General features: G+C 36.0%; 1 protein-coding gene across 1 annotated transcript in view; it reads left to right on the top strand.

Moving 5' to 3' along the window:
• Window positions 1–27,669, top strand: part of GRIA1 (glutamate ionotropic receptor AMPA type subunit 1) — a 112,944-nt gene that overhangs the window by 31,630 nt on the left and 53,645 nt on the right. Inside the window, 8 exon segments of the mRNA XM_032211041.1 lie at window positions 7,332–7,493; window positions 10,131–10,298; window positions 12,658–12,688; window positions 12,691–12,711; window positions 12,714–12,760; window positions 14,013–14,120; window positions 18,978–19,184; window positions 20,480–20,850. Of these exon segments, the coding sequence (XP_032066932.1) occupies window positions 7,332–7,493; window positions 10,131–10,298; window positions 12,658–12,688; window positions 12,691–12,711; window positions 12,714–12,760; window positions 14,013–14,120; window positions 18,978–19,184; window positions 20,480–20,850 (1,115 nt within the window).

Here is a 27,669-nt window from a genome sequence, read left to right on the forward strand (position 1 = left end):
CCAAATTGGACTGTAAGGCAGAATTAGAGAAATGGCAAAAGCAGGCCTGTTTGGTCAAGGATAATAACAATAAGTACTTTTATAAAAGACAAAATCTTTTATGGATTTTTGTTGTTGTTGAAAATGGGGAAAAAGTACAATGGTCATTCTTGGATTCGCTGATTGAAAAAAGGATTGAATATGAGTCAGAAGAGATATTTGCAATATAATCTTAAAGGAGAAGATAATAGCTTGTTTGTAGTTACTGCCAAAAAAATGGGAAGTAATTTCTTCAATTATCTTTTTTCTTTTAAAAAAATTCTCTAACTGCATTACTTTTTACAGCTCTTCCTTTATCTTTCTTTTTTTTTCTAACTTTTCTTTGTTATTTCTTGTTTATCTTTTATCTATGTAAAACGAGAGTCCCCTTGTAGAGGAGATGAGCAAAAATATGAGACAGAAACCAGGGACAAAAGTTGTTTTACAACTGGTAAGGAACAGATAGACATACACAGTAATCTAGCATCATTGCGTCATGCAGGGTACATAGAAAAGTATGGATGTCAGGCAAGTTCATTGTATTCCAAAATTTGATCCTGCATCCATTTTGAACAGTGACAATTATAAACAGACTCATGATCAATAGCATTGTGTCCTGGTTTAAAGACATACTATTTGTGGATCAAAAGTCATTCAACTGTGTAATAAAGGTTACAACCCCAGGAGGATATACTGTATGTTATGAAAGAACAGTTGTGACGAGTATACAAAAAGACAATGCAACAATGAAGGGAACTGCAGCTGCATACATTGAGTGCTACCAACTAAGCAGCCAAGCAAAGGCAGAGTCACACTTGGTATCTGTGCGTAGGAAGCACACAGAATACATTTCCCCCTTAACAGAAAAGCAAGCACTGATTGCTTTCCTTTCTGTGGACAGGTGATTTCATAACTTGGGGGTGGGGATAAACAGTTTTACAGTGTCTTCTTCCTGTCACATGGACTGGAATTTGAAACTTAGCAGGATTAATGTCAATTTTATCAACTCAAAAATGTTCCAGTTTCTGTTCTTCTGCTAAACATATCTTGGGGAAAATATAGGGATGCTTTTAATAACTTAGGTTAGAAGAGAAAACCTGGCAGAATGATTATCGACTCATCCAATTATTTTTTTAAAAGGAATCCCTAGGATTATATCATTGCCAAACCTGGTTTTCAAAAAAATGATCCAGTTTGGCTGGCAAACTCAATACAAAGCAGCAGGACCAACCAAGTGACATGACAGCATCTGTGTAGGTTGGAATGAAGTCCATCAGGTGGATCAGCAGATGGTCTACACTGAAGATGATGCCATTTCCAAGTAGTAGGCAGCCCATCCATGCAGAAGCAGAATATGTGGAGCATCCTTATACATGCTCCAGTTCAGTACTTACTTGTTCAGGGCCATCCAAATGACAAAGTGTATGTAGAAGCTCCCTGGCATCTTTCCTGGTATTTGAAGGACATGAAGTAGCTGATCTTGAAAAGATATCCATATGTATTTTGTATTTTATTAGTTTGTCAAACATGTACAAGATAGCAAGCATAAATATAAACATGGATATGAACAAAAGAAATATATACAAATACATGGGGACAGTAGGGTAGGGATGGTAGGCATGCTGGTGCACTTATGCATGCTCCCTTTACGGACCTCTTAGGAATGATAGACAGTTTAAGGTTGAAGCTGTGAGGGTTAGAGGATGTAACAATGGAATCAGGTAGAGCATTTCAGGAATTGACCACTCTGTTGCTGAAGTTGTATTTTCTGCAATCGAGTTTGGAACGGTTTGTATCCATTGTTTGCCAATGTATTATTGAAGTTGAAGCTGAAGAAGTCATTGACAGTAAGATGTTGTGGCAGACAATATGAGACAGATTACTTGACCAATGTGCCTTTAGAATACAATGTACTGAACTGAAATGGAATAGATAAACTGACTGCCTCAATGGGCAAAATTGGTAGAATAGATTCCTGTCTTGCAAAGCTCATGTTCACAGATTAGATTTGAGGATCCTGCAGAAACTGCCAAGGTTCAAGCAGACATTGTAGGAGCCAAGCCTAATTAATTGAGGCAAACACTAAACTTTATTTTTATGACCCTGTAGTCCCTTAACTTGGGATAGAGTCGGGATGACTGTATGAAGCTGAGTGTTTACTTGCCGAATGCCCTTCCTGATGCCTACATGGAGTTTACAGCAGATTTTTTTTTCTTTGAGGCCTTGAACAGAAACAACTACTACTACCTAGGATTGAAATCTCAACCTTCAAAGTGGGAGGCAAGCATCATCATCACTAGGCCGCCACCACTAATTGAGGCAAACACTAATGGATAAAAAATTAAGTGACATTGTTTAATTTATTTTATATTCTACCTTGCTAAACATTTTCATGGGCTGCTGTCTGGGGAAAAGAAATGCCCCCGGAACATGTTTTTGCAGTAGTATTTTTTCATCAATTAAAAAAAAAATTAGTTTTAGCCTAATTTGACTTTTCTTCTGTTGAAACTATTCTATTATCTGTCTATCTTTAACTTTTAGTATGAGTAACTTAAATTAAAATTAAATAGTTTCATAAATAGTGAGAGAGTATGGAAATAATTTATAATATTTCAAATTGAAAGATAGAATTCTAACGATGTATGTATTAAATGTATCTTTCCAACCTCACCTGTTCAGCATTGCCCAGGGAACTGGCTCTGCTCTGGTGAGTTAATGCTACCAGATTGTATTAACTGCTTGCTTTTTGTTTTTAAATTAAATGGCCCACTTTTCAAGCTGTAGGGGAGTTGTAATGCTAATGGGAATATATTTGCAATTGCTATTGCTTAGTTTTGCCACCTAGCTGGTTTTATGACCGGTTTATTTTTTTTAAGCTAGCTTGCATGTTATCCAGTGGGCAGTTTCACATTTTTTTATTCCAATTTATAGCCCATTCTATCCCTTGGGCTCCAGTTGATTAGGAATCATATTAGCAAAAAGAGAAAAAAAATCCTTACCTTTAAGGCAAACAATTAATAGACCTAGAAAAAAAAAAGGTCAAAGAAAACAAATCAGAAAACATTTAATCATGCTATTTATAATAGACTATCCTAGAATTTAAGAAGCTGTCCTTTTACACTCACTCTTCTTTGTACCTGTTATTTGCTATTTTTCTCCTGTACACAGCAGTGAATTCTCACTCACGTCTTGGGAAAAAGGATGGGAGTAGTTCAATTTCTAATCTGGGCTAGGGAATAATAATGTAAAAAAAGAATTCTATTCATATTTAACAAATCAGAATGACCTGCATGCTCCTGAACATATTTGAATTGCATATGTTAGCAAACCTGCTAGAAAATCAAAACTAATCATACATTCTTCTTAGGTCTAAGTTGGGCATAGTTTAGTTTAACTCATGGTTTATAAATGAGTCATAATGTAGAAGCTGTCAAAACTTACCTTCTTTTAAAACATTTTTTGGGTTGGCATTGGCTATAGTTTACTAACTTCTGGCTTTATTTTTCACTTGTGTGAATGATTTAGCCTCTTGTCAAGTATAGTTGACTTGTGTATGAAACTAAAAGTATGACCTGCCAAATTTGTATAGCTTAGGGCTAAACTAGATATGACTTTAAATGAATGCCTTTAACACTCACATTGTTGCAAATAAGGTTGGGATGAAAACTGGAGCACCATTAACACATTTATTTCTTCTCTAAAACTTCATTGGTGCTGACAGGCATTTTGTCCTAATGCTACCTTTGAGAAGTGAGTGTCTTCAAGGCCACAACAGGAAAAGGAACAACTTCATATTTCCCACCTTCTATTTATTATTATCTGCTGTCTATTTTCTTCCTCTATGCTGTTCTCTAAATGCGCTATTCTCCCAATGGATGCTGCATTCTAAAAGGAAAACTCAATTATCTTATGTCTTATCTAGATTAACTATAAATTGAAAGGTTAAAACACATCAATTGGTACTTTGGGAATTCTGGAAATTAAAGTCCACAGATCTTAAAGTTGCCAGGTTGGAAAAACTGGTCTAGATTATATTTGCAGCCTTTTCCAATTGAATGATGTCATGAATGGCTACTTTTATCATGGCTTTATACCCTAATTGATATAGCTTGTGGTGCCATCTGAGATTCCGTCCTTCGACCATTATGATTTTTTTTTTCATTCTGGACAATTATCTATCAAGCTCTGAATCTATTGTAATCCATCCATAAAAAAATAAAAAAGAAAATTGCACAAACAAATCAGTAATCTAGGATGGGAGCTAAAAGCTCAGTGTTGCATTGGTTCCAGTTCCATATGGGAAGCAGTGAAGATGGAGTTTTTCAGTGGCCCTTAACTAGGGAAGATTTTCATGCCTTTCTCTTTCTGTGGACTGAGATATCTTTTACTGATGATTTGTCCCAATCTGCAGCTTTTGTCTCCCAAGGTCATTTCCATACCACCTCAATACATACATACTGTACTTCTTCCTTGAATCATGTCTGAAAATTCAGAAAGTCCACTTAGTCTAAAATATTGTGGCTAGAGTGATATCAGGACTGATTATAGTGAACAAAGTTTTCTGCTTCTGAAAACAATTCATTTTTATATTTCCAAAAGCAAGTTCAAGGTGCTGATATTTATCTTTACAGTCTTACAATATTTATGATCTGAATATTTGAAATAAAACTTTCTGTTATGGCAATGCAAGCCATTCAAAAAGTTGGCTTGTGAAATGCCTTGTGAAATCCACTGTTCAGATCTTCAAAGCAGATGGATCATGTTGAAGCCTTCTTTTTATGTTCTTGAATATATAGAGAACCAGGAAATGGCCTACAACATATACCCAAATTTAGAAAAATTGAGAAAGAGTCTTGAAGAGATGCCTCAAGACTATAAACAATGGGTTCAGAGGGAAATTTCTAAACTGTTGTCTGCTCTGTTGAGCACACTTTTAATATGCAGATTCCTGGATATGTTGGGATACAGTATAACTGCTATAATCCTGGTTTGCATGACCAAATCTGATTGGGCACTTCAGGGGTTAAAGTTTCAGTTGTGAAACTTTAACCCCTGAAGTTAAACAGTGAACCACTGTATTAGGGAAAGTAAGGTTAATCTGTACCTCAAAATATGATTTTATAAAACTCTTTGTTTCATGATCTATAACTTGAGGAAACATGTCCATTTTTTTATTAGTTGACTGAGGTCAGGAGATATTCCTAGGGTTGGTTATTCCTGTGTAATAATCCATTGGAAGGGTAGACACTTTGTCTATCGAATATTTCCAGGAATACATTTTTTCCCCAAAATACTTTTTCTTTTCATTTTCAAGCAGCTGTAATGAAAATGTGTCCTGGCTAATGGGCCTGTTTTCCTTTTCACGTTGAAATTCAAGTCACCATTTCTTTGGAAGTAAATGCTTGAAACATATTTAACTCTACCCTTGTTAAAGGAAAGCATAGATTGGGTTTGAGTTCTGTTCAGAACAGTATAAATAATTCAGAGTATCCCAAAACTGTGTGCGGCTCCATTAGTTCATGAATCAACAGAAATGTGAATATCTTTTGTACTAAATGCCTGGTATATTTGCTGGTTCCCTCTTCTCTTCTCTTGCCAATTTACTTATGAAGCTAATTACTAAAACCAGGCTTGCTACTCCTCAGGGATGAAAACTGCTGTTGTCATTCTGTCTTGGCTCCATTGGCTTTATACACTTGGAACACACTTAAATCCTTGTGGAATGTGGCAAAATAAAAATGCACTATATCGAACAGATGCCTCCACACAGTGAGACATGTCTCATTTGCTCTATTACCTACTTCTCCACAACCCATTTTGTTCCACTGCATCATTTCAAAAGTTGAAAAACCCAAAGCACTGGGTTTAGAATGAGTGATGTGCAGATTCGCCTCAGTCAAATCTAAATCTATTCAAGAATTTTTATTTATTTATTTGGAAAAATTATATTGCTGCCTACTCGCTCACAGCAACTCAGGGCAGAAAACAAGAAATAAAAACACAATATAAAATAAATAATAAATAAATAATAAATAAAAAAAATAAATAAATAAATAATAAATAAATAAATAAATAAATAAATAAATAAATAATAAATAAAAAAAAATAATAATCCCTCACTACCACCACACCACCCGCTCATACCAGCCATTTAATGGGCTCCTTCCTGCTCTGGGTTCTCCAGGCCCATTGACAGAATCAGATCTTCAACGCCTTCCAAAAGAGTATCTGAGTGAAGGCCAGTTTAATTTTCAGAGGTATGACGCTCCAGAGGGAGGGAGCCACCACGGAGAAGGCCCTTCTTCTGGGTCCTGCTAGATATAGTGTTCCCCATCTAGCCCCCAACAGCCTGCAGCACTGCGAGAGGATGGTCATGTCATTACTTAACTCACCATAGGCTAAGATATACAGCTGAGTATCATCAGCATATTGATAATTTCTCAGTCCATTGTGATGGATGATCTCACCCAATAGCTTCATGCAAATGTTGAATAAGAGCAGAGAGAGTACCAACCTGTGGGACCCTGCAAAGCAGTGGGTGATCGGTGGATCTCTTGTCTCTTATGGTATTAACACAGACTGAGAGCAGCCATAGAGGAAGGAAGTGACCCAGGATAGCACAAAGCCCTCCCCCACTCCCAACCCCCAAAGTTGCTCCAGAAGGATACCATGGTTGATAGCATCGAAAGCTGTCGAGAGACCAAGCATAATTGGCCTGCTCTGGCATGTTGCAATTGTTTATGTAATTATCCCAATTTATATATGCTTCCCATATACACCTTGGTGAGTACTTTTGTTAATTTACTTCTTTTTTCCAAACATATTTAGGAAAATTATACTAAATTGTAGAAGATTCTGTTTGGGCAAGTCACATTATTTGGCTTGCGCGAAGAACAAGGGAATATTTTATATTTCTATTTATGGTTAGAGAAATGGGCATTTTCCTTATCCATGTCATTTTCATAGGGATCTCATTCTCTTATTTGCTTCTCACCCTTTTCTTTATTAGTCTGCAATTATTTTGAAAACTTCTTTGGAAATTTATGTATTTAAAATGTGTTAAATTATTTTTAAATTCCACTGTTGTTCCTTAAAAAAACATTGTAAAAATTATTAATGAGCAAAGAATTTTCCATAGTACTTGAGGTGTAGAACAACTTTTTGAAGGATAACATTTTGGTTTGGGATATTTAGATTATTGCATTTTTCATCAGTATTGGTAAAAATTGTGCTATAAAAGTTTACTGCTTATGTTAATATGTGTTCATTCATCACTTTTGTTGTTGCTGTTGTTGGTTTTTTTTCCTCCTTAGGGATTTATGGATATTGACCTGGTGAAATTCAAAGAAAGTGGAGCAAATGTGACTGGATTCCAACTGGTGAATTACACAGACACCATCCCAGCCATGATCATGCAACAGTGGAAAAACAATGATGCAAGGGAACAACCTCGGGTGGACTGGAAGAGGCCAAAGGCAAGTGGTACTGAAAACCATTTGTTTGAGGAGGTGTTAATGTCATTTTCTTGTTCCTTGTGTCAGACTAGGGTTTAGGGCCCTTTTTTCCCCATAGCAAATTATAGCGGAATTGGTTTCAGTTAAGTTATAGGCAACACTGTTTTCTTTTGCTAAACTAGAAAGGACTTTCAAATGAAGAATGCTCATTTTGAAGCACATAAATACTCATACACAAACATGAATCAGGGTGTTAATGTGGTAGTAAGGTTTAACTAGGAGCAGGTTTAAGCAGGTCCTTCCTTAGAAATAGAAACCAGCTGGGTCACTCTCTCTTGGAGTTAAACTGGTACTAGACCAACATTGTAGATTATGGTCTCTAACCTTCAGTGGAGATGCTTTCACTCTAGACTGGACTCACTTGCAGACAATAATACACGTAGAACATAAACATACACAACTAGTGGTTGGTCACACAGTCAGCCAGATTTTTAATATTATTATTTGTTGTTGTTGTTGACTGGATTTGATATTTTTATCCACCAAAGAACCTGGGATAGGCAGATGTTAATGTTTGACAGTGTTAAAAGTATAGTCACAAGACGTAAGCTGTTCCAAGTAAAGCTGCCTTCTGCAATTGATTGATGCCAATGGAGTTCAAGTGGTGTTCCATTGTTTTTGTGTTTCACCCAAGGGACTTATCACTATTTATTAATAAATTTATATTATATTATATTATAATATATTTTATTTTATTTGTGTTATATTGTGTCTAAGTAAAACTATGTAGAATAGGTATTTCAGTCCGTAGGACCTCGAAATGTATGCAAATAAAATTAATAAATTACTAATTTATTATTAAATTTACTGTACGTTCCCTCCTCTCACCAAACAGTTGTTTGATCAAGCAGTACAACAAAATGCAAAAGGATATAGCAATGAGTTCCTCCTTAATAATGCCTTTACATTCCATGAACATTAGCATGTCCGTAACTATCCCCGCTTAGTTTCTCCAGATATGCTTAACTTACAGACTATCCAGACAGCATGCCCATATACTGTTGGGGATATCATACTCTTGGGGAATTCTGACAGTCAAAGTGCAACACATCTATGGGAAATTAAGGAAAATTATCTGCAACTGTTTCCCTAATTCAGTGTTAGTGCTCAGAGAGAGAGAATATAGCCTAGTTCTTTTGGGTTGTTCGGAAGCAATATTGCATGTAAGTAAGATTTCAGTCTTCAAGTAACTTACATGTATTAATAAGCATTAGGATAACTAAAGGAAGTTTTATGCCTTGTTCTTCTGTTTGGGGGAGTCTATAACAAATCATCTAATTAGTGGGGTGCTGAATGATTGCTTTGCACTGAATTGAATAAATATATGGTGCTATGGAATCTTTTGAACAAATAATTTTTAAACCAGAGTTCATCCTCAGAACTTTGTGTAGATGTGATAGAAAGATACATACTCTGTTGCTTACCTTCTCATAGATCCTTCATTGTGAAAAACTAAGTTCTTTTTCTCACCTTACTGCGACAATGTTTTAAAGATTGGTAAGTTGTATAGTAGACTGAATATCGTAGGGAAAGAGGGAGAGGGAGGGAGGGAAATTTTCTGGAGCTTTCGTATTAAGGCAAACTATTTTTTGTTTTGTTTTAACCTACACAACCAGAAACCACTTTGTCATGATGCAAATCTTGAACAGTTAAAGACAGAGTCCAAGGCTTTAACTTACTATGTATAATTTTCTAAAGCCTGCAGCAGCAAATCCTACAAATATTATAATGCATTGGATCCAGTTTGATCCTGTAGCCACTTAAATTATACCTACTGAAATCAAGTTGTCATTATTATTCTGAATATCTTGTATTTCATCAAACAAAAATGACTCTCAAGGTAGAACAGATTAATTAAAACTCGGCTGAAAGCAAAATTAGCATAATAAGTAGGTTGTGCTTTGGAGTGTACAGGAGTGCAAACTACTTAAAGCAGCTGCAGCTTTTCCCAGGAAATTATAATTTTCACCAATATTATTAGGCATAAAAATGTACCTACAGAAGAAAATGCAAGTCGCCATTCAGCTACATTTAGCAAAATTCATATGGCTTTTCATGGCTTGTCAATTCCAGCCAAATTGGTATTTTAACTCAGATTTCAAGAGACTACATGATATAGTGGCTAAGGTGCTGGATTTTGAGCTGGGAGGCTCTAATCTTCTAGACATAGAAGTCAGCTGGATGGCCTTGGGCCAGGGATTCCCTCTCAGCTCAAATCAGTGTCAGGCTCCTGTGATAAACTGGTTGAAAATTAAAACTCCTTCTTGTTTGGTGCACTGACAGCTTGGCTTTGAGAATTGCAGCAAACCATGCAAAATAAGTGGTTCCTACAAGTGCTAGGATAAATGCTATGAATAGCAATCACAACTTCAGTTCAAAAAACCTACAAAAATACTGCTCTTTATTTGTGAAGCACCCAGTACTTAACATAATTATTTTTTAGGACACATTAAGTCAACATTGATATTAACCAAATAGAGTTTGGGGTGGCTGAATCCTGGAAATTGAAGATTTCCTGGTTCCTGTTTTGGGAGAAGGAACAAGCATTTCCCAAATCAAGCCTAATAGCCAACATGCTTATTTTAATCTATTTTCTAGTACACATCTGCTCTTACGTATGATGGGGTTCGGGTAATGGCAGAAGCCTTTCAGAGTCTCAGAAAACAACGGATCGATATTTCCCGTCGTGGGAATGCTGGGGATTGCCTGGCAAATCCAGCTGTTCCTTGGGGACAAGGGATTGACATCCAGAGAGCTCTACAACAGGTTAGAAAATAAAACAAAATTTAACCTTGGGCAGATTATAATATTGTTAGAATATCTGAATTGCTATTCATTATTCATTAGTTCATGGACTGTAACTCTGTATCATGTTATATTATAAACAAGGATGATCACTGAATATTTATACTGAAATTGAATTTTTAAAGTAATCTTGAAAAATCACCTTTTATTTAAGACTGCAATGTGCTCTACATGGGGCAGCCCTTGAAGAGCATTCGGAGACTTCAGCTTGTCCAGAATGCAGCCGCGCGAGCGATTGTGGGTGCACCTCGGTACACCCACATTACACCTATCCTCCGCGAGCTGCACTGGCTGCCTATAGGTCTTCGGATACGCTTCAAGGTGCTAGTCGTCACTTATAAAGCCCTTCATGGTATTGGACCTGGGTACTTGAAACCGCCTGCTGCCAATTACCTCCAACAGACCAATTAGATCCCACAGATTAGGCCTCCTCTGAATTCCATCCACTGGCCAACGCCGACTGGCGACCACCCGGAGGAGTGCCTTCTCGCGGCTTGCTCCGCCCTCTAGAACGAGCCTCCCGTGGAGATTCGGACCCTCACCACCCTCCAGGCTTCCACAAAGCCCTTAAAAACATGGCTGTTCCGACAGGCCTGGGGCTGATGAGTTCCTGTCCCCGCTTCGAATGGTGTGGCTGTTGAGTGCTTTTAAATTGTGGTATTGTTTTGTCCATGTCTTTTTTTTTTCATTTGTATCCCTCCCCCCCCCTGACTTAGGTGTGAGCCACCCTGAGTCCCTTCTGGGAATAGGGCGGCATAGAAATATATAAATTCAATTCAAATTCAATTCCATTCAAGAAAAGAAATCTGTGTGAACATTTGGGGAGGGGATGCATTTTCCTTCTATGTATGGATCCTAAATTCATCAAGCTTGAATTAAAATGTTCCAGCAACCTAAAATAGGATTCAGTAGATAATTCATTATCCTTTATATCTTTTATAAGTGAATGCTGAAATAACATTACACAATTCTTCCTTGATTATACTCTATCACATTGATGATGAGCAGCATGTTTGAATGCTTCTTGTGGATAAAAGCTGGTTGTTAGAAATAAGTTACGTCAACTGCCTTGTCCCTTAATTTACTATTTTCCATGTACAAGAAAAAAAAATCCCTATTAATATTTGCATTGAAACAGAGTCTGTATATTATACAATGTATGCAATACATACAGTACTAGCGTTAAAAGAAATCCATGCAGTACTAGTATTAAGAGGAATGAGAGTTTAGAATGGGAAAACATATAAAAGTCACTTTATTGGAGGCACTTAACATATCAGTGTTAAAATGTTCCAATTCTGAAAACGTTGTGAGGAAAAGAAACGACTATGGGTAGAACTGCATCGCTAGGTTGTTCTTCATGGCAGTGGGCCAACAATTTCTGGAGAGCAGGAATGGGTGACATTGTCACCTCCCCGCCAGCCTACTGCAACACAATCTTTCTTTGTCTTTTGTTGTTTTTAATTTGAATGTAATTTTTCTTAGTTGGGACTCCATTTATTAACTGAAACATTACATAACTGCCCACTTAGCGACAGCAGCGGACAGCAGTCCCAGTTGCATTTGTTATACAAATCAAAAAATTAAGTTGGACATCACATGTCCATGATTTGTGATCTCCTGCCAGCTTCCTGATTTACTTTCGTTTGTTGTAAACGAGATGAAAAGGTCACAAATGGTAATCACGGAACACTGCAACTATCCAAAATATGCAACAGTTGCAAAAGTGGTCACGTGATTGCCGGGATGTGGTGATGATCTTAGTGCAAGGATTGGTTGTAAATCACGTTTTTACTATTATAACTTTGAATAGTTGCTAAACAAATGACTGTAAAGTCAGGAGTCGCTGTAGTTTATAAATCCCTTATTGTTTAGATGATGGGAATGATGATTTTGCTAGTGAGAGCAAGAGACAAAGCAGTTTTAGATAGTTTGTGTGAGAGAAAGAAGGTGAAGACAGCTCCTCCTAATAGTTCCCAGAGTATATGTTTTATATGGTGCAAGTAGTCGCTTTAGTTTGGCAAGATATCTGTCTTTAGGTGAGGAACCATAAAGTCATCTGCTTAGAAGAATCCCAATGTATCTTTCCTGGGTTTTGGAATCTGACAAAAAGGTCTGAGCTGGAAAGTTGAAATTACCTGCACCCAAATGAGGTTGTTCCTCAGTGCAGACGACTTGAAAAGAAGACACCTGAAGAAAAATCTTGATACGTATTGATCCATAAATATATCATTTGATCTGATTTAAGAGGTTTGGAAAGAGATACGAAAATTTTGTAACAATTGTCATCTTTTACCACCTCCTCCTCCTCTTTTTATAGGTGCGCTTTGAAGGACTCACAGGAACTGTCCAGTTAACGAGAAAGGACATCGAACTAATACACCCTTCATGTTATTGAAATGAAACATGATGGGATCAGAAAGGTAAAGCTGGTTAGCTTGGGAATGGAACTTGTTCTGAAAACATTGATTCCCTGATGCCTCTTTCATCATGAGCTAAACATTTGTGTAAATAAGGCATAAAATGGATTTATCTCTGGCACTTATTTTTGTAGTATAGGATTTGAAACTTTTTTTTCATGAATTTCTGTAGGAATAAATTTGGGATCTCTTCAACTTTAGAAAGCATAATATGCAGATTCTTCACAGATTGGTTTCTATTCCTCTCTAAACACTTCCTGAAATCATGTATCATGAAGTATCAGGAAATTTAGTTGAGAGAAAAAACTGCTTTGTGAAGAGTCAAATCAAATCAATCAAATTTTATTATTGCAATCAGAGATTAACATACTTTGTGAAGGGTGCTTCTGTAAGCAAATAAGTCTTTCCTGAGATTAAATAAAGTTGAAAAAATGTCTGAGCCTCTATCAACATTTTTAAAGTAAGTAATCCCTCCTCAACTTCATCCACTATTCTGGTAATACCACTATTAGGAAAAGATTCTGGAATGAAAAACCAAACAATAGAACGGAATGGATTTTAAGACTTTAAAGCCCATCTTTATTTGCTTTTTAAATTGATAATTACGTCCTATTTGTCCTTGTGGTATATTTTAATTCTGTAAATCCAAAATTCACCTGTCAATATTATTTTAATATTTAATATGAATTTAAATACATTTTCTCTCAAAGCATTTTAAAAAGTAAATGTATTAATCTGTTAAGAACTGTGACTTCACATCCAGAAAATTGAAATGTGATAGCTTCTGATACATTAGTCAAAAAATGCAAATCAGAACTTTTCATACAGGTATTAGCAATAGATTAATTCCCAGATGATTTCCTATTGCCAGTAAAACTCATCTAATCTCTGATTTAAAATTATACAGAGTCATGAAAGTTTAACATTTAAGGACAATTTGTGCATGCCGATACACAAAAGGCGACGGTGAAAAATAGGAATATCAGATCTATCTCAAAAATATTAATATAAAAGTTTCATATATGCTTCATTAATCTAACGATATGCACCTAAATACATATGTAAAGTAATTAACGTCTTGCACTTTCCCTTTGTCTTCAATATGTCTGGACAAATTTTGAAATGTAAATAAATTTCAGTATTTGAAAAATGGGGGATTTATTTGTACTACATTTACATCAAGGTTTTCTCACAAATAGTGTATAGAACATTGAGTTTTGCCAAAGACGTACAATATTCTGTTGATTATTTCTAGATTGGATATTGGAACGAAGATGAAAAATTTGTTCCAACCATCACAGATCAGCCAGCAAATGAAACAACAACTCTGCAGAACAGGACCTATATTGTCACAACTATTCTTGTAAGTATTCTACTGCTGAGACCTTTATCTCAGTAAATTCCATCCTAATTTTGTCTTTTCTTTCATTTAGAATTGTGTACAATTTCAGAAGCAAAATATTTAAAGCAAAGCAATAGTTGACATTATCAAGCTTTATATGATGGTAATGAAACTGAATAGTTCACCAGATATCAATTCAGTACAGTGTTTCTCAACCTTGGCAGCTTAAAGATGTGGGACTTCATTCTCAGAATTCCCTAGCCAGTGTGGAAGTCAAAGTGATTTACTGTTTAAGAGGTTGGACTAGAATTGAGGAATCCTAAATTCGAGTCCAACTTTTCAAGAAAATTACTTGATGGCTTTGAATCCAATTTCTCTCGTGACACTTATGGGAATAATGAGAAAGCTTCCCCATCAAACTCCTGAGACAAAAAGCAGGCCATAGAGCTAATAAATAAACAAATTGCAATAATAAGCTGCTTAAAAAAATAGACACTGTAAAAACTGCATCTTTTCTCAACATTATGTGCTTCATTACCATGTTTGATATCTTTATTTTTTCTTTTCTTTTTACTGCCTTACTCGCTTATTTTTAATGAGGAGAACTGACCCTGAGAAGACACTACAGCGTTGACATGGAGAAATAAAAGTATATTTTTTATATCTAAAAAGTCTCTAAACTTAGAGAACAAATTTAATTTGTAATAATAAATTCCCCAATTCAACATTTTCAAGAAGCCGGATAAACATCTGACAGAACAGAAGTAAAATGAAATGTAGTCAGCCTTAAAAGCTTGGAAAAAAAGCTTGATCATCTATCATGCTATTATTCTGTAATTATCTGGGATTCCTCATAAACATTCATAAACAGATGTTTTATACATGATTGGATAGAAATTCAACTGTATGCAAATATTCACATATTTGAGTAATACGACATTTGGATAAGATGGCTATGGATATTTTTCACAGCAGCTGTTGTGATTCCTGAGGCTGGAAAAAAAATGTGATGTGATTAAAGCTGGACCTCGAACTTCTGTTTCAGTTAGATTTGGAGGTTAACATATAAATTAGGTTATTATTTTCTGAAAAAGTTCCATGACTTCCCTGAATGACATTTTGTATCTACAAATATGTCAGGTATTTATATTTTAGGGTGAAAATAAGAAATGCCTCTTTTCATAGATTTTCCATGTAGAAGCACGTTAAAACTGCTTTTCAATTTCTCCATTAATTGTATAATCCAGAGTATTCCTGAAAATATTTTTCCTTCAATGCTAGGAGATAAATTTGTCCTTCATCTTTTATATGCTGATGATGCAATTATTCTTTTTATAAGTTTAAGGTGTAATCTCCAAGTGCTTAATATTAAGACATATTAAGAAAACCTGGCCATCTACTCTAAAACAAAAGGAGTTTGTTTAATAAAAAGGCATGCAAATTATCATAAATGAATGATTAAAAATATCTGTAGACTTCAAATACCTAAAAGTTACTTTTCACTTATAATTATAAGAAGCAAGTTAAAGATATCTTGGGCTGGTGGTAATCGGGGCATAGAGACTCCATTTCTGTTGCCCAATCAATATCTTGCTATATCCATGTTGTCATCATATAATTCAAAAGAATATACCGTAGGCATTCAAAAATAATAAACTGTTTCTGCTGATCTTGTTGTATTTGGGTCTTTTCCCATATAAGATTGAGATTGTCTTGGCAACGTTTTGGCGAGGTCTCACTCGCCATCCTCAGGCTGGTGTTTTCGTCTGAGGATGACCAGCCTGAGGAGGGCGAGTGAAACCTCATCAAAACGTTGCCAAGACAATCGCAATCTTACTTGGGAAAAGACCCAAATACAACAAGACCAGCATACCTACACCTGTGAAAATCTACAAAAACAAATATAGTATGTATGTATGTATGTATGTATGTATGTATGTATTATGTATGTATGTATGTATGTATGTATGTATATGCAGGTCTTGGTGTATTCGGGTCTTTTCCCATGTAAGATTGAGAGTATCTTGGTGACGTTTCAATGAGGTCCCACTCGCCATCTTCAGGCTGGAGCCTTTAGCTTCCTGCTTGTGCAAGCAAAGTGTGATCATATAAATATATAAATAGAAAATACAGCAAATATTATATTTTGAATCCTAAACAGTTCAATTAACTAAATTGTTTTGAATCCAAAATAGTTCAATTAACTAAAGATGTTACTCATTACAAAACATACAGATGATAACTATACACTAAGTAAAGTACTAATATTAATCAAAAGGTATGCATAATGTATTATTCAAAATTGGGAAAATTCCAAACTTTCATCTTTAACTGATAGTTGCATCTTTTTCAAAGGTATCTTCAGAATTGAAGCACCTCACCTCATAGAAATTTATAGAACAGCATACTGAGTTTTTGAAAATGTTTTCCAGATAAGGATCCATGCAAAAAAAGAAAATGTTGAGAATTCTGTTCATTTTCTAGCCTAAAAGTTTAATTTTAATAACTCCCATCTACTAAAGAACAGAGAAGCTTCTTTATATGTCTTACTTGTATTTAGTGTTACAGTTTGAGAAATGTTGTTTGGAGTAAGAATATCTAAATAATTGATAATTCAGTACCTATATAAAAATGATAATCACTTAATGCATGTATAAACAAAATTTTATTTACAGAGATCATTTCCAATTTACATTGGTTAATAGAATATCCTGCAATTTCAGCGAAGGCATTAATCAAATTCAGCAAAGCTAGAATTAAATTACTGTACAAGATTCAGAGATAAACAATAAAATATCATCAGCAGAGAATACCAATTGATATTCTAATTAATTATACAAAAATCACAGAGAGCATAATTTGTCTATGAACACAAGCTAGGAGTTATAAACAAAGATCCAAAGGAAAAGTGGAGATCTCTTTCCAGTAATTTAGAGGATTTAAATGTTTTAAAAATGCCATTTATCATCACTTTATTGAGAGTTTCATGAAGGCTGTGAACTCATTTATAGTTTTCTATAAGCAATTCACCTGGAGCTAAGATGCACGAGAACTAATTTAGTGTAGTGATTAAGGCACCAGCTAGAAACCAGGAGACTGTGAGTTCTAGTCCTGCCTTAGGCATAAAGTCACTTTCAGCAATAAAGCAATGGAAAACCATTTCCAAGAAATCTTGCCAAGAAAACTGCAGGGATTTGTCCAGGCAAACCCTAGGAGTCAACACTGACTTGAAGGCACACAGACAGACAGACAGACAGACAGACAGACACACACACCACACACACACAATGTATTAAAAATTGCAATGTTGACTTTCTTTTTGTTTAAATCAATCAAATTTTCCACTAGCTCAATATTATCTGAAATGTGTCTAGTTTTGATAAAGCTTTTAACTCTTATCCATTAACAAATAAATATACTTATGAATTGCTTAGTCTTGGAATAATTTTCCAAAGCCTGCTAAACTGTTTGATTAATTAATATTTAATTTTATTTTGCTTTGCTGTTTCTTATGCTTATTGAGAGAATTGGACTATTTGTTCAAGTGAGAATTATTAAAGTAATAATATGGCTGAGCTTTGTAAATCAATTGCTTTTGCATGCTAGTGCACCCATGGAATCTTCTTTATGGAATTCATTGATGGCGGTATTGGTAAAGGCGGTACTGATGGAGCTCCAGACAGCGGCTGTCTCTCCCTCCTTAAGCTGTTCATAAATCCTACTGAGAACATACTTCTTTTGCCATAATAATGTTTTTAAACAGAACCATCAATGTGCTTAGTCACAGTCTAAATTTCATATACTTTCCTTGAAACTATTTATTATTTACCTGCTCATTTACTTCCATTTTGTATATTGACTAAATAAATGAACCGGCCATTTTAAAATTTTATTTTAAATAGGAAGACTCTAAAAGACTCTTTCTCCATTTCTAGAAATAATATTCTATTCTTGTCTTATCTACACTGTCTTGGTATTCCAAAGCTTCCTATCTTTTGTTTCCCTCTATAGAAAAATGACAGGTTGACCAGCAAATCTTAAGATAGAAGCTTTCAGCATAATTCTGGCTTGTCATTCATATATGTTCCTGTAGAATCACAGATCCTCATGGAGCAATTCTCTGTACTACCTTCCATGTGATGTCAAAATCTTCTCTCCAATTTTAAGAGGAAAATAAAAAGGGTGCATGAGCATTTTAACTGGGGAAGGTATAATGTCAATCTCTCATGGGACCTAAAAGGATATGCTCATTTGCCTGCCTGCAGGCTGACACAAATGATATATTTCCTTTTCTTCTGCTACATAAAGACTGAGCATCATGGCTTATAATTAGGCTACCCTACCTTTTGCTCATCAGCTTGAATGACAAGTACTGAGATGTGTATGCCACCATTTATATCTATGGAGAGTCTCAGTCACCCAGGTCATGGTTGTTCCAAAGGTACTTTTTTCAAGAGACAATTGGAAAAAAGTTGCCTCTTGGGAAAAAAAGCATCTTTGGGACATATTTAAGGATATTTAAGGATTCCAATAAATTAAAACTCATTGTAGGACTGGGAACTGCAGTAAGTTCTACAAGAAGAGATTGGGAATTTGAGAGTTTCAATGTCAAGAAAATATCAAGCTCAAGATTAGGATATAAAAGAAGGTCATAATTTTATTTCCATCACCCCAAAGTGCACAAATGGGCTAATACTTAAAATTAAAAGGGAGCTGATTAATGTTGAGTGTATCCTGGCAGTATTCCTAGAGCACTTCAGCAGTGGAAACATTTCACTTGCACTTCACATCAAATACAAGATTTTAACATTATGCAAAACAGTTTTCATTGCCCAAACATTGAAACATTGATCATGTAACTTCCTCTGTTTCTCTCAGGAATCTCCATATGTGATGCAAAAGAAGAGCAGCGAGCCATTAGAAGGAAATCTGAGATATGAGGGATATTGTGTAGAATTAGCTGCTGAAATTGCAAAACACGTTGGCTACAACTACAGCTTGCAGATTGTTGCTGATGGAAAATACGGTGCTCGAGATTCTGAAAGTAAAATGTGGAATGGCATGGTTGGAGAGCTAGTCTATGGAGTAAGTTTCTAGTTCTGAATCAGTGATTATACAATATTATTATTGTATTATAAAAGCTGATGATGCCAGAGCATCTTCAAAGGTATTGTTATTATAGTTCAACACTGGGGGCCCATTTGCATTCAATTGCTGCTGCTACTTGAGATTATTCTTTAAAGAATAGCAAGAAAAATATGAAAAACTGCTTTAAACATTGTGAATGATACTATATAGATGACAGCAAGTCATTTGAGTTCAGCAATTTACAGTTAACTATATCTCCATCTTAAAATAAATGGATAGATGTCACTCTACTAGAACCTTTCTAATCTCCTAACCTCCTCCTTTTTTGTTTTTAAGAGGGCAGGAATAGATATTAAGGAATTGAAATATCATAGATCCTGTACTGGGACATCAATTAAAGGATCATATCAACATTTTTAATAAGATGCAATAAATAACAATTGTTTACAGAAAAGGAAATAATGAAACCACAATTGGATGGTACTTGTTTTGCATTTATAAAGTAATATAAATTCATGCATGTCTATAAGGCAGCGAATGAAAGGAAGAATGCAAAATAAATCAAACTGAGATATCAAAAAACTGTAAATTGTATTTTCAAGATTTCAAATGGTTTATATACATAAAAGACAAACTTCTTAGCAAATCCCCCACCCCAGTAACATTGTAGTATCTTAAATATGTATAATGCTGTGCAGTGGTGGGTTTCAAAAATTGTTCGAACCTACTCTGTGGGGGTGGCCTCCTTTGTGGAAGTGGCTTGCCACCCATGTGACTGGATGGGAGTGGCTTGCCACCCATGTGATCGGATATGAAGATGCCGACGACACTTGTCAGGACCACCTTAAATTACCTGACACACAGCACTGGCATGCATAAGAATATGATGTAAACTTGTTTTTTAAAAGACAACTTCAACACATGCAATATTCTAATTGTACCACAAACGCAGTAGTCATCCTTACCTTTCACAGAGGCACTGAGTTTTATAAATATGAGCTTGATAGTGTAGAATAATCATATCCAAGGACCAGTGGTGGGTTTCAAAAATTTTTGGAACCTCTTCTGTAGGTGTGGCCTGCTTTCCGGGTCTACTGGTGGAACCTCTTCTAACCGGTTCGGTAGATTTGACGAACCGGTTCTACTGAATAGGTGTGAACTGGTAGGAACCCACCTCTGATGCTGTGCTACTTCCCCAACGCACACCTTGCTATCAAAAACTTCATGTATTCTTAATATAGTATTTTGCAGATCTTGAGAATGTTCTAATACAGACCTTCCTTTCTTTTCAGAGAGCTGATGTGGCTGTTGCACCATTAACTATAACTCTAGTGCGAGAAGAAGTTATAGACTTTTCCAAACCTTTTATGAGCCTGGGCATATCTATCATGATTAAAAAGCCTCAAAAATCCAAACCCGGGGTATTTTCCTTCCTGGATCCTTTAGCTTATGAGATCTGGATGTGCATAGTTTTTGCCTACATTGGTGTCAGTGTTGTCCTCTTTCTGGTTAGCCGCTTCAGCCCTTATGAATGGCACAATGAGGAGGTTGAGGAAGGCCGTGACCACCCAGCTAATGACCAGACCAATGAATTTGGAATATTTAATAGCCTGTGGTTCTCCTTGGGAGCTTTTATGCAACAAGGATGTGATATATCTCCAAGGTTAGTAATTTCTATTCAATATGCATTCTTTGGTGATGAGATTGCCTCTTCAGATGCTGGGAAATAGTCTTCTTCTATCATGTTTTCCAACTTTAGTATAACATCGGTAGTTAACCTATCTGATTGAAGTGGTTTGAAACAGAGTATAAATGACCTGATTAAGTTAAACATTTTTTGAAATAATAGGATTTGGTCTAAAACATTTCTTTTATCATTTCCAACTTTCTTCATTTCCCCACTGTTGCTGCAATACTTTCTGTTATATGCAAATCAATCCCTTTCAGAGTTTGCTTCCTGTCTTATATATTTTTAAAATATTCAAGACAATATAGAGAAAGGGATAACTGGCACCTGTTACCAATCTCCGGAATCCTACTTTCATATGCACCACCACAACTTAGATCACATCAATATTACATACTGACGTATATTTCAGCTTTTTTATTCATAATTAAACACTTATATGTTGATTTCCCTGCTTGTATTCAAGAACTCCACCTTCATTCAGATGCTACATCCTTCTCCTTTTTCTTACTTTCACAGGCATACAGCATAGATAGTTTTCCTTCCATCATTGTATTCATTAATTAATTCAGGGGTGGGTTTCTGCCAGCATTGCTGCTGGTTTGCTGTACGCAGTTGAGAGTAAATTGTTATGCGAATGCGCAGAACATTAAAAAATGATTAAAAACCAAGCTGGCACTGCCAATTGCAACCGGGCAACCGGTTTGGGGGCATGTCCAGCATGCCAAACCTACCAGTTCGGCGAGCAAGTGCCAATTTCCACTACCAGTTCACCCGAACTGGTAGCAACTCACCTCTGAATTAATTATCATTTATCACATTTTGATTCCAGCTAAGATCTCAGATAGTCTTTGACATATCTGCTCCTGACTGTAGCATCAGAGCCATTGGAATGTCTATAAACCCTGAAGTACAAATTTCAAGCATGGCACATCTATGTCTTAGCCAAGTCAGGTCTTTGAAATGCAAGCCAGATCTGAAATGTATTTATTTACTTACTTACTTATTACATTCAGAAACCATCCATCTCTCTCAAAGAGATACTCTAAGCAGTGTGCAAATAGACATAATGAATGCTCATAGAAATAGCAATAGCAGTAGACTTATATACCGCTTCATAGGGCTTTCAGCCCTCTCTAAGCGGTTTACAGAGAGTCAGCATATTGCCCCCAACAATCTGGGTCCTCATTTTACCCACCTCGGAAGGATGGAAGGCTGAGTCAACCCTGAGCCGGTGAGATTTGAACCGCTGAACTGCTGATCTAGCAGTAGCCTGCAGTGCTGCATTTAACCACTGCGCCACCTCGGCTCTTCTTCATCCATATTATATCACGGAAAAGGCCTATTCTTATTCCTTTACATGTTAATCTTAACCAACCACAAACTGAGGCTATGGCACTCAACAAGCTTATCATCCAGATGTGTGGTTTGAAGTGGAGAATTCTGTCAATCTAAAGATTTTCCTTTTCCTACAATGTGAAGCCCACGGCCTCCTCCTGGCCCATGTCACCATGGAGATACATATTCCCATATCATATTCATCTTCCATGATTCCCATACCCAACTTCTATAATCTACTTGAAGCAAAAAGGTGGGAAAAGAATAATAATATAATGAACAACTTTCTATGTTGTAGCAGTTAACTAACTCTATCACTCACCGTAATACAATAATAATAATCTACACACACCTACTAATTGATTCTACACCCGTTCAGACAAACTAGCCAATGGTTAAGGCCCCAGTCTAGAAACCAAAATACTGTGAGTTCTAGTCCCACCTTAGCCATGAAAGTAGCTGGCTAACCTTTGTTTTATGTTAAATTAGTAATTAGTTGTTAAGGGAATTAGGCTTCCCTATTGACTTTGCTTGTCAGAAGGTTGCAAAAGTTGATCACATGATCATATAACTCCAGGTCACTGCAACCGTCATAAATATGAATCAGTTGCCAAGATCTGAATTTTGTTCATGGGACCATGGAGATGCTACAGTGGTCATAAGTGTGAAAATATTGTATATATGTATATGCAGTATAGAGTATAGAGTATATATTCAACTCAAGGCAGAAAACATATCTGATACTCCTGCCTCTTATTTTCCCCATAATAACAACACTGTGAGATGAATAGTCTGAGGGAAGTCATCCAGTCAGCTTTTAAAAGCTGATTTCCATTATTTATAAAGAACTATGATAAGTGGGAAAAACTGAACATCCTAAATTAGAAATATATCTTCTGAACACAAAAGAGCTTCTGCAATCAACCACTTTATTTATTTTGATTTTTTAACCTCCTACATTTTTAAGATCATTTTAATAACAATCATATTCACTTTAAAACTTTAATTAATGTAAATGTAATTGATTAACTGACAAAAACATTAATTGATTGATACAAAAGAACAAATTGTAATTATAAATGGCTGAGTTTTGACAATCCTTTGTTTTATCTCCTTTGTTATTGTATTGTTATTGTAATAAAGAATCTAAATTAACTTATAAAAGAGGGCCTTCCTGTTTAAATACTTAATTTATTCCATAAAACTGAGTATGCTTACCTACTCCAAAAGGCCTTTGTGTGATATGCACGTATATCTAACATTTTTTTTATTTTTCCCAAGAGTTTATTGAGTTTTTTCTATTATGCAAGTTTAATTACATTGATTTATTAATTAACTAATCATCCAAGGGTCAGATTGAGGTTTTGTATCTGCACATTTAATTACATTTATTCACATAATGAATTTAACCACATTTATTCACTTAGACTCCATTAATTCATTAATTGATCTTTAATCAGTGTTTCCAATTCAAAATATGATAAAGATAATGAAAAATAAACCATCAGGTTTGACTTCATATGTTTCCATGATCCTCAAACTTCATTTTAGCCTAGCTCCAGCTGTAAGAATGCAGCTGAAATAAATTGACCTATCTACAAACCTTTTTGGTGTGCTGCAGGGGTGAAATCCACTTACCTTGACTACCGGTTCGGTAGCAATGCAGAGCACGCCTGCAAAGGTAAGCAAATAGGAAATCCTGCTTTCTAGCTAATATAAATCATGTGTCACAGCTGATCATTAGAAAAACCAGTTCGCCCAAAATGGTAACATTTTTTTACTACTGGTTCAGGTGAACAGGTAGCATGTTACTACCAGTTCAGTACGAACCGGTAGCATTTCACCCCTAGTGTGCTGAAAGCTGGATGCAAACCTCATTCAAAGTGCCTTAGCCATGTCAAATGCTAAGTTAATGTTTTTAGAAGACTTAATTTAGAATACTTAATGCTAAGCTGCGGTCTAATACTAATAAGTTTTAAAACACAAAAGAGAAAAGTACATTCGTTTTGCTTCTTGAGGCAATCCCAATCACCACATATTTTTTCAGGTTTTCATCATTGTTTTATTCATTCAATCATTTATTCATTCATTCATTATTCATTCAGTCATCCCATTTATGTAGCTTTCACTTCTAGTCATCCCATTGCTTTCAGTTTTTCAAAGATGTTGAAAAGGGAAGATTGGAAAATGGGATGGATTGAATGCTGAAAGTTATTTGATATCATCACAGATAAGGTTGTATCAAGAATTCACCAAGCACTGACTGGAGAAACAGAAACTATTTTTTCAATAATGGCTTACTCTAATCAGTTTTGCCTCATTTAAGCAAAGAGTTTTGAATAATTTGGTAAAATCAGTTAGTTCTGGGTTGTTTTATATATAGTATTATCATTAACCATCGTTCTTCAAATCAATCTTTACTCCAAATTCCCAATTCTTGAACTATTTTCAACCCACCTCAAGACTTAACACCTTAAATTAATTATTCAGAGGTTTTTTTTTGCTAATACTACCTGCTACTAATTAGTTATTGTAATAATATACCTCAAACTTTTTGTAATACCGTATATACTCGAGTATAGGCCGACCCGAATATAAGCCGAGGCACCTAATTTTACCACAAAAAACTGGAAAAGTTATTGACTCGAGTATAAGCCTAGGGTGGGAAATGCAGCAGCTACCGATAAATTTCAAAAATAAAAATAGATACCAATAATGCCATTGCCCATTGAATAACATATACAGCCTGCCTGTGCCCATTAAATATACAGTAGCCATTGTAAAAATTTGCTCTGCATAACAAATTATTATCACACAATACTGGTGTATTCAATGAAATACTTCACTCACCTCATGATGCTGATGTCCTGCTGTGATGATGATGTCCCGCCTCCTATGACACACGGCACAGTGATTCCTATCATTGGATCACTGTACCAGAGGAGGTGGGACATCGCTATGTGGCTGCTTGCCATAACAAGGAGGAGGTGGGACATCGTTGCAGAGCGGCAGGAGGGGGAGGAAGGGGAATCGTAAGACAGCCCTGCATTACATTAGAACGTGAGGAGGGGGGATGGTGCGGTGCACGCTGCGCGGCAAACTGACACAGAGGGAGGGGAAACTCAGGGGCGCTGGGCCATTCACGAGCGTCACCCAGCAGCATGGCCCCGCCCCTTTTTCTCCTCCATTTCGGGCAAATTTTTCACTGACTCGAGTATAAGCCGAGGCGGCTTTTTTCAGCTCAAAAAGTGGGCTGAAAAACTAGGCTTATACTTGAGTATATACAGTAATTGTATACCTCAAATAATATACCTCAAACTACTCCTAAAAAGTTCCCAAAGTTATTTCTATCTCTAGTATTATATTAATGTGTATTTCATCTGGCTGACATATAAAGTCATCAAATGCAAAGGATTTGTGTCATTTCAGAAATGGGGAAGATTATGCTTATCTTCTATATCATGCGTCATTTTATGCATTTAGCCAAAGAGAGATGTACCACTCAAGAACCATATGAAAGTATTCCATAGCTAGATAAGGATATGAACATCTTTGTCAACCCTTTGTAATGTGAAACGATGTGACAGAATGATATACTTTATGCTGAAGGCTGCTCCTGATTGTCTGAAACATTGAATAGTTTTCTTTTTCTCAAGATTCTACAAATCTCAGTCATAGTAGTAGTGCTAGCAGTACCAACTGATCATGATTATTGATGCATATGTAAATATAGTTGATTCTGTCTGACACCTTTTATATATATAATGCATTTCCTAAGCTTTCCTCCGAATCCTGCTTATGTGATACTTGAATGCAGATAGATTTAGCAAAATCTTGTTATTTTTCAATATGAAGATTCTGCTCTAGTTTTGTTCTGACTTTTCTTGCTATTATTCTGCTACACCAAGCAGTTTCAGTCCTTTATATTGTTGGATTATTATTATTATTAGGTTGGCAGCCAAGACAAAAGGAAGTAATTTTGAAGAAATCTCAGATAAAGAAAGATATTGTCAAGATATGCAATGCCATATGTGCTGCTTTACTCAGATTTCTGATGGAGTGAATACAGGAGTTTCATGGAATCTCTAGATAGATGTAGAGATATACACAGCAGCCACTTACATTTTAGATATTTAATAGGCCTCAAGAAGAGTGCCTAAGGGAGAGTCGCAGTTCTAGAAATGAATGGATCCTTAACAAAATTCTGGGAAATCCTCATACCATCATTGCCTCCACTCTTTGTTTTCTCACAGCTTCTGTTTTTTTCCCTCTTTCATAGCTAAAGGTGAAATAAATTAAAAATGGATCTTATTGCTGCTTCCTTAGGCCACTTCATATGGCTTTCTTTTATTTATTGTTTTTCTCCCTAAATCCCATTTTGCTGTGTTTCCACTTTCTTATTGATGAGTGGTGGTGGTAAGGAACAGAAATGGGGCGGTGTTTGTTTGTTGTGTGCCGTCCATATAGTCTACAGGTGACTCTGGGCTCCTTGCAAACATTAAAAGCCAGTAAACATTAAAATAATTAATAACAACAACAACAATAACAACATCGCTGTTCCTGGAGATGCCAGAGTCGAAGAAAAAGAACTAGAAAAAATAATGAAATATCGCGACCTGGCCATCGAAACTACACGGCTATGGATGAAGCATGTAACAGTGATACCCATTGTCATCGGGGCACTTGGCACCATGTCCAAGAATTTTACAAGATACAGCAACAAATTGCAGCTTCCTGCAGTAAAATCAGCGGAACTGCAAAAAACTGCACTACTCAGAACATCTTATATTTTAAGAAGGTACTTGATTGATACCTAGGACACTGGTAGCAAACCATATCAACCATTAGCACCAGTCACTGGTATTTGTAATGCATTTTTGAATGTTCGGTTGGCTGAGTTTCATGCTTAACGAATCAAGTATATAATAATAATAGCAATAATTTAATGAAATAATGAAAATGGAAGAGGGGAGGGGAGAACTTCTCTTAATCTGATAGCCACCTCCAAAATGATGCATCCCCATTAAGACTCCAGGCCAATTGGCAGAACCAGGTCTTCAGGCCCTTACAGAAGGCCAGAAGGATATGTACCAGTGGTGGGATTCAGCCAGTTCGCACCTATTCGGGAGAACTGGTTGGTAACTTTCTAAGAACCGGTTGTTGGAAGAAATATTTTGGTTTTTCCCACTTTAGAGGGCTAATCCTGTAAGGAAGGCAGGAAGGAAACATTCTGTTGTTGTTTCTAGCCTAATCTTTATTGCCCTGCTTACAGAAACTGCCTCTCCGGTTAACCCTTATTACCATTGTAACAACTAAGGTGAAGTGCCCATCGACCTGTGTGACATTGACTTGGCATGTCCACATGATCACATGACCACCAAGCCCCGTCTACCTAGCTGGTCATTAGGGCAGAGAACTGGTTGGTAAATTATTTGAATCCCACCACTGATATGTACA

This window comes from Thamnophis elegans, chromosome 2 (genome assembly GCF_009769535.1).
Source record: "Thamnophis elegans isolate rThaEle1 chromosome 2, rThaEle1.pri, whole genome shotgun sequence".
Lineage (NCBI taxonomy): Eukaryota > Metazoa > Chordata > Lepidosauria > Squamata > Colubridae > Thamnophis > Thamnophis elegans.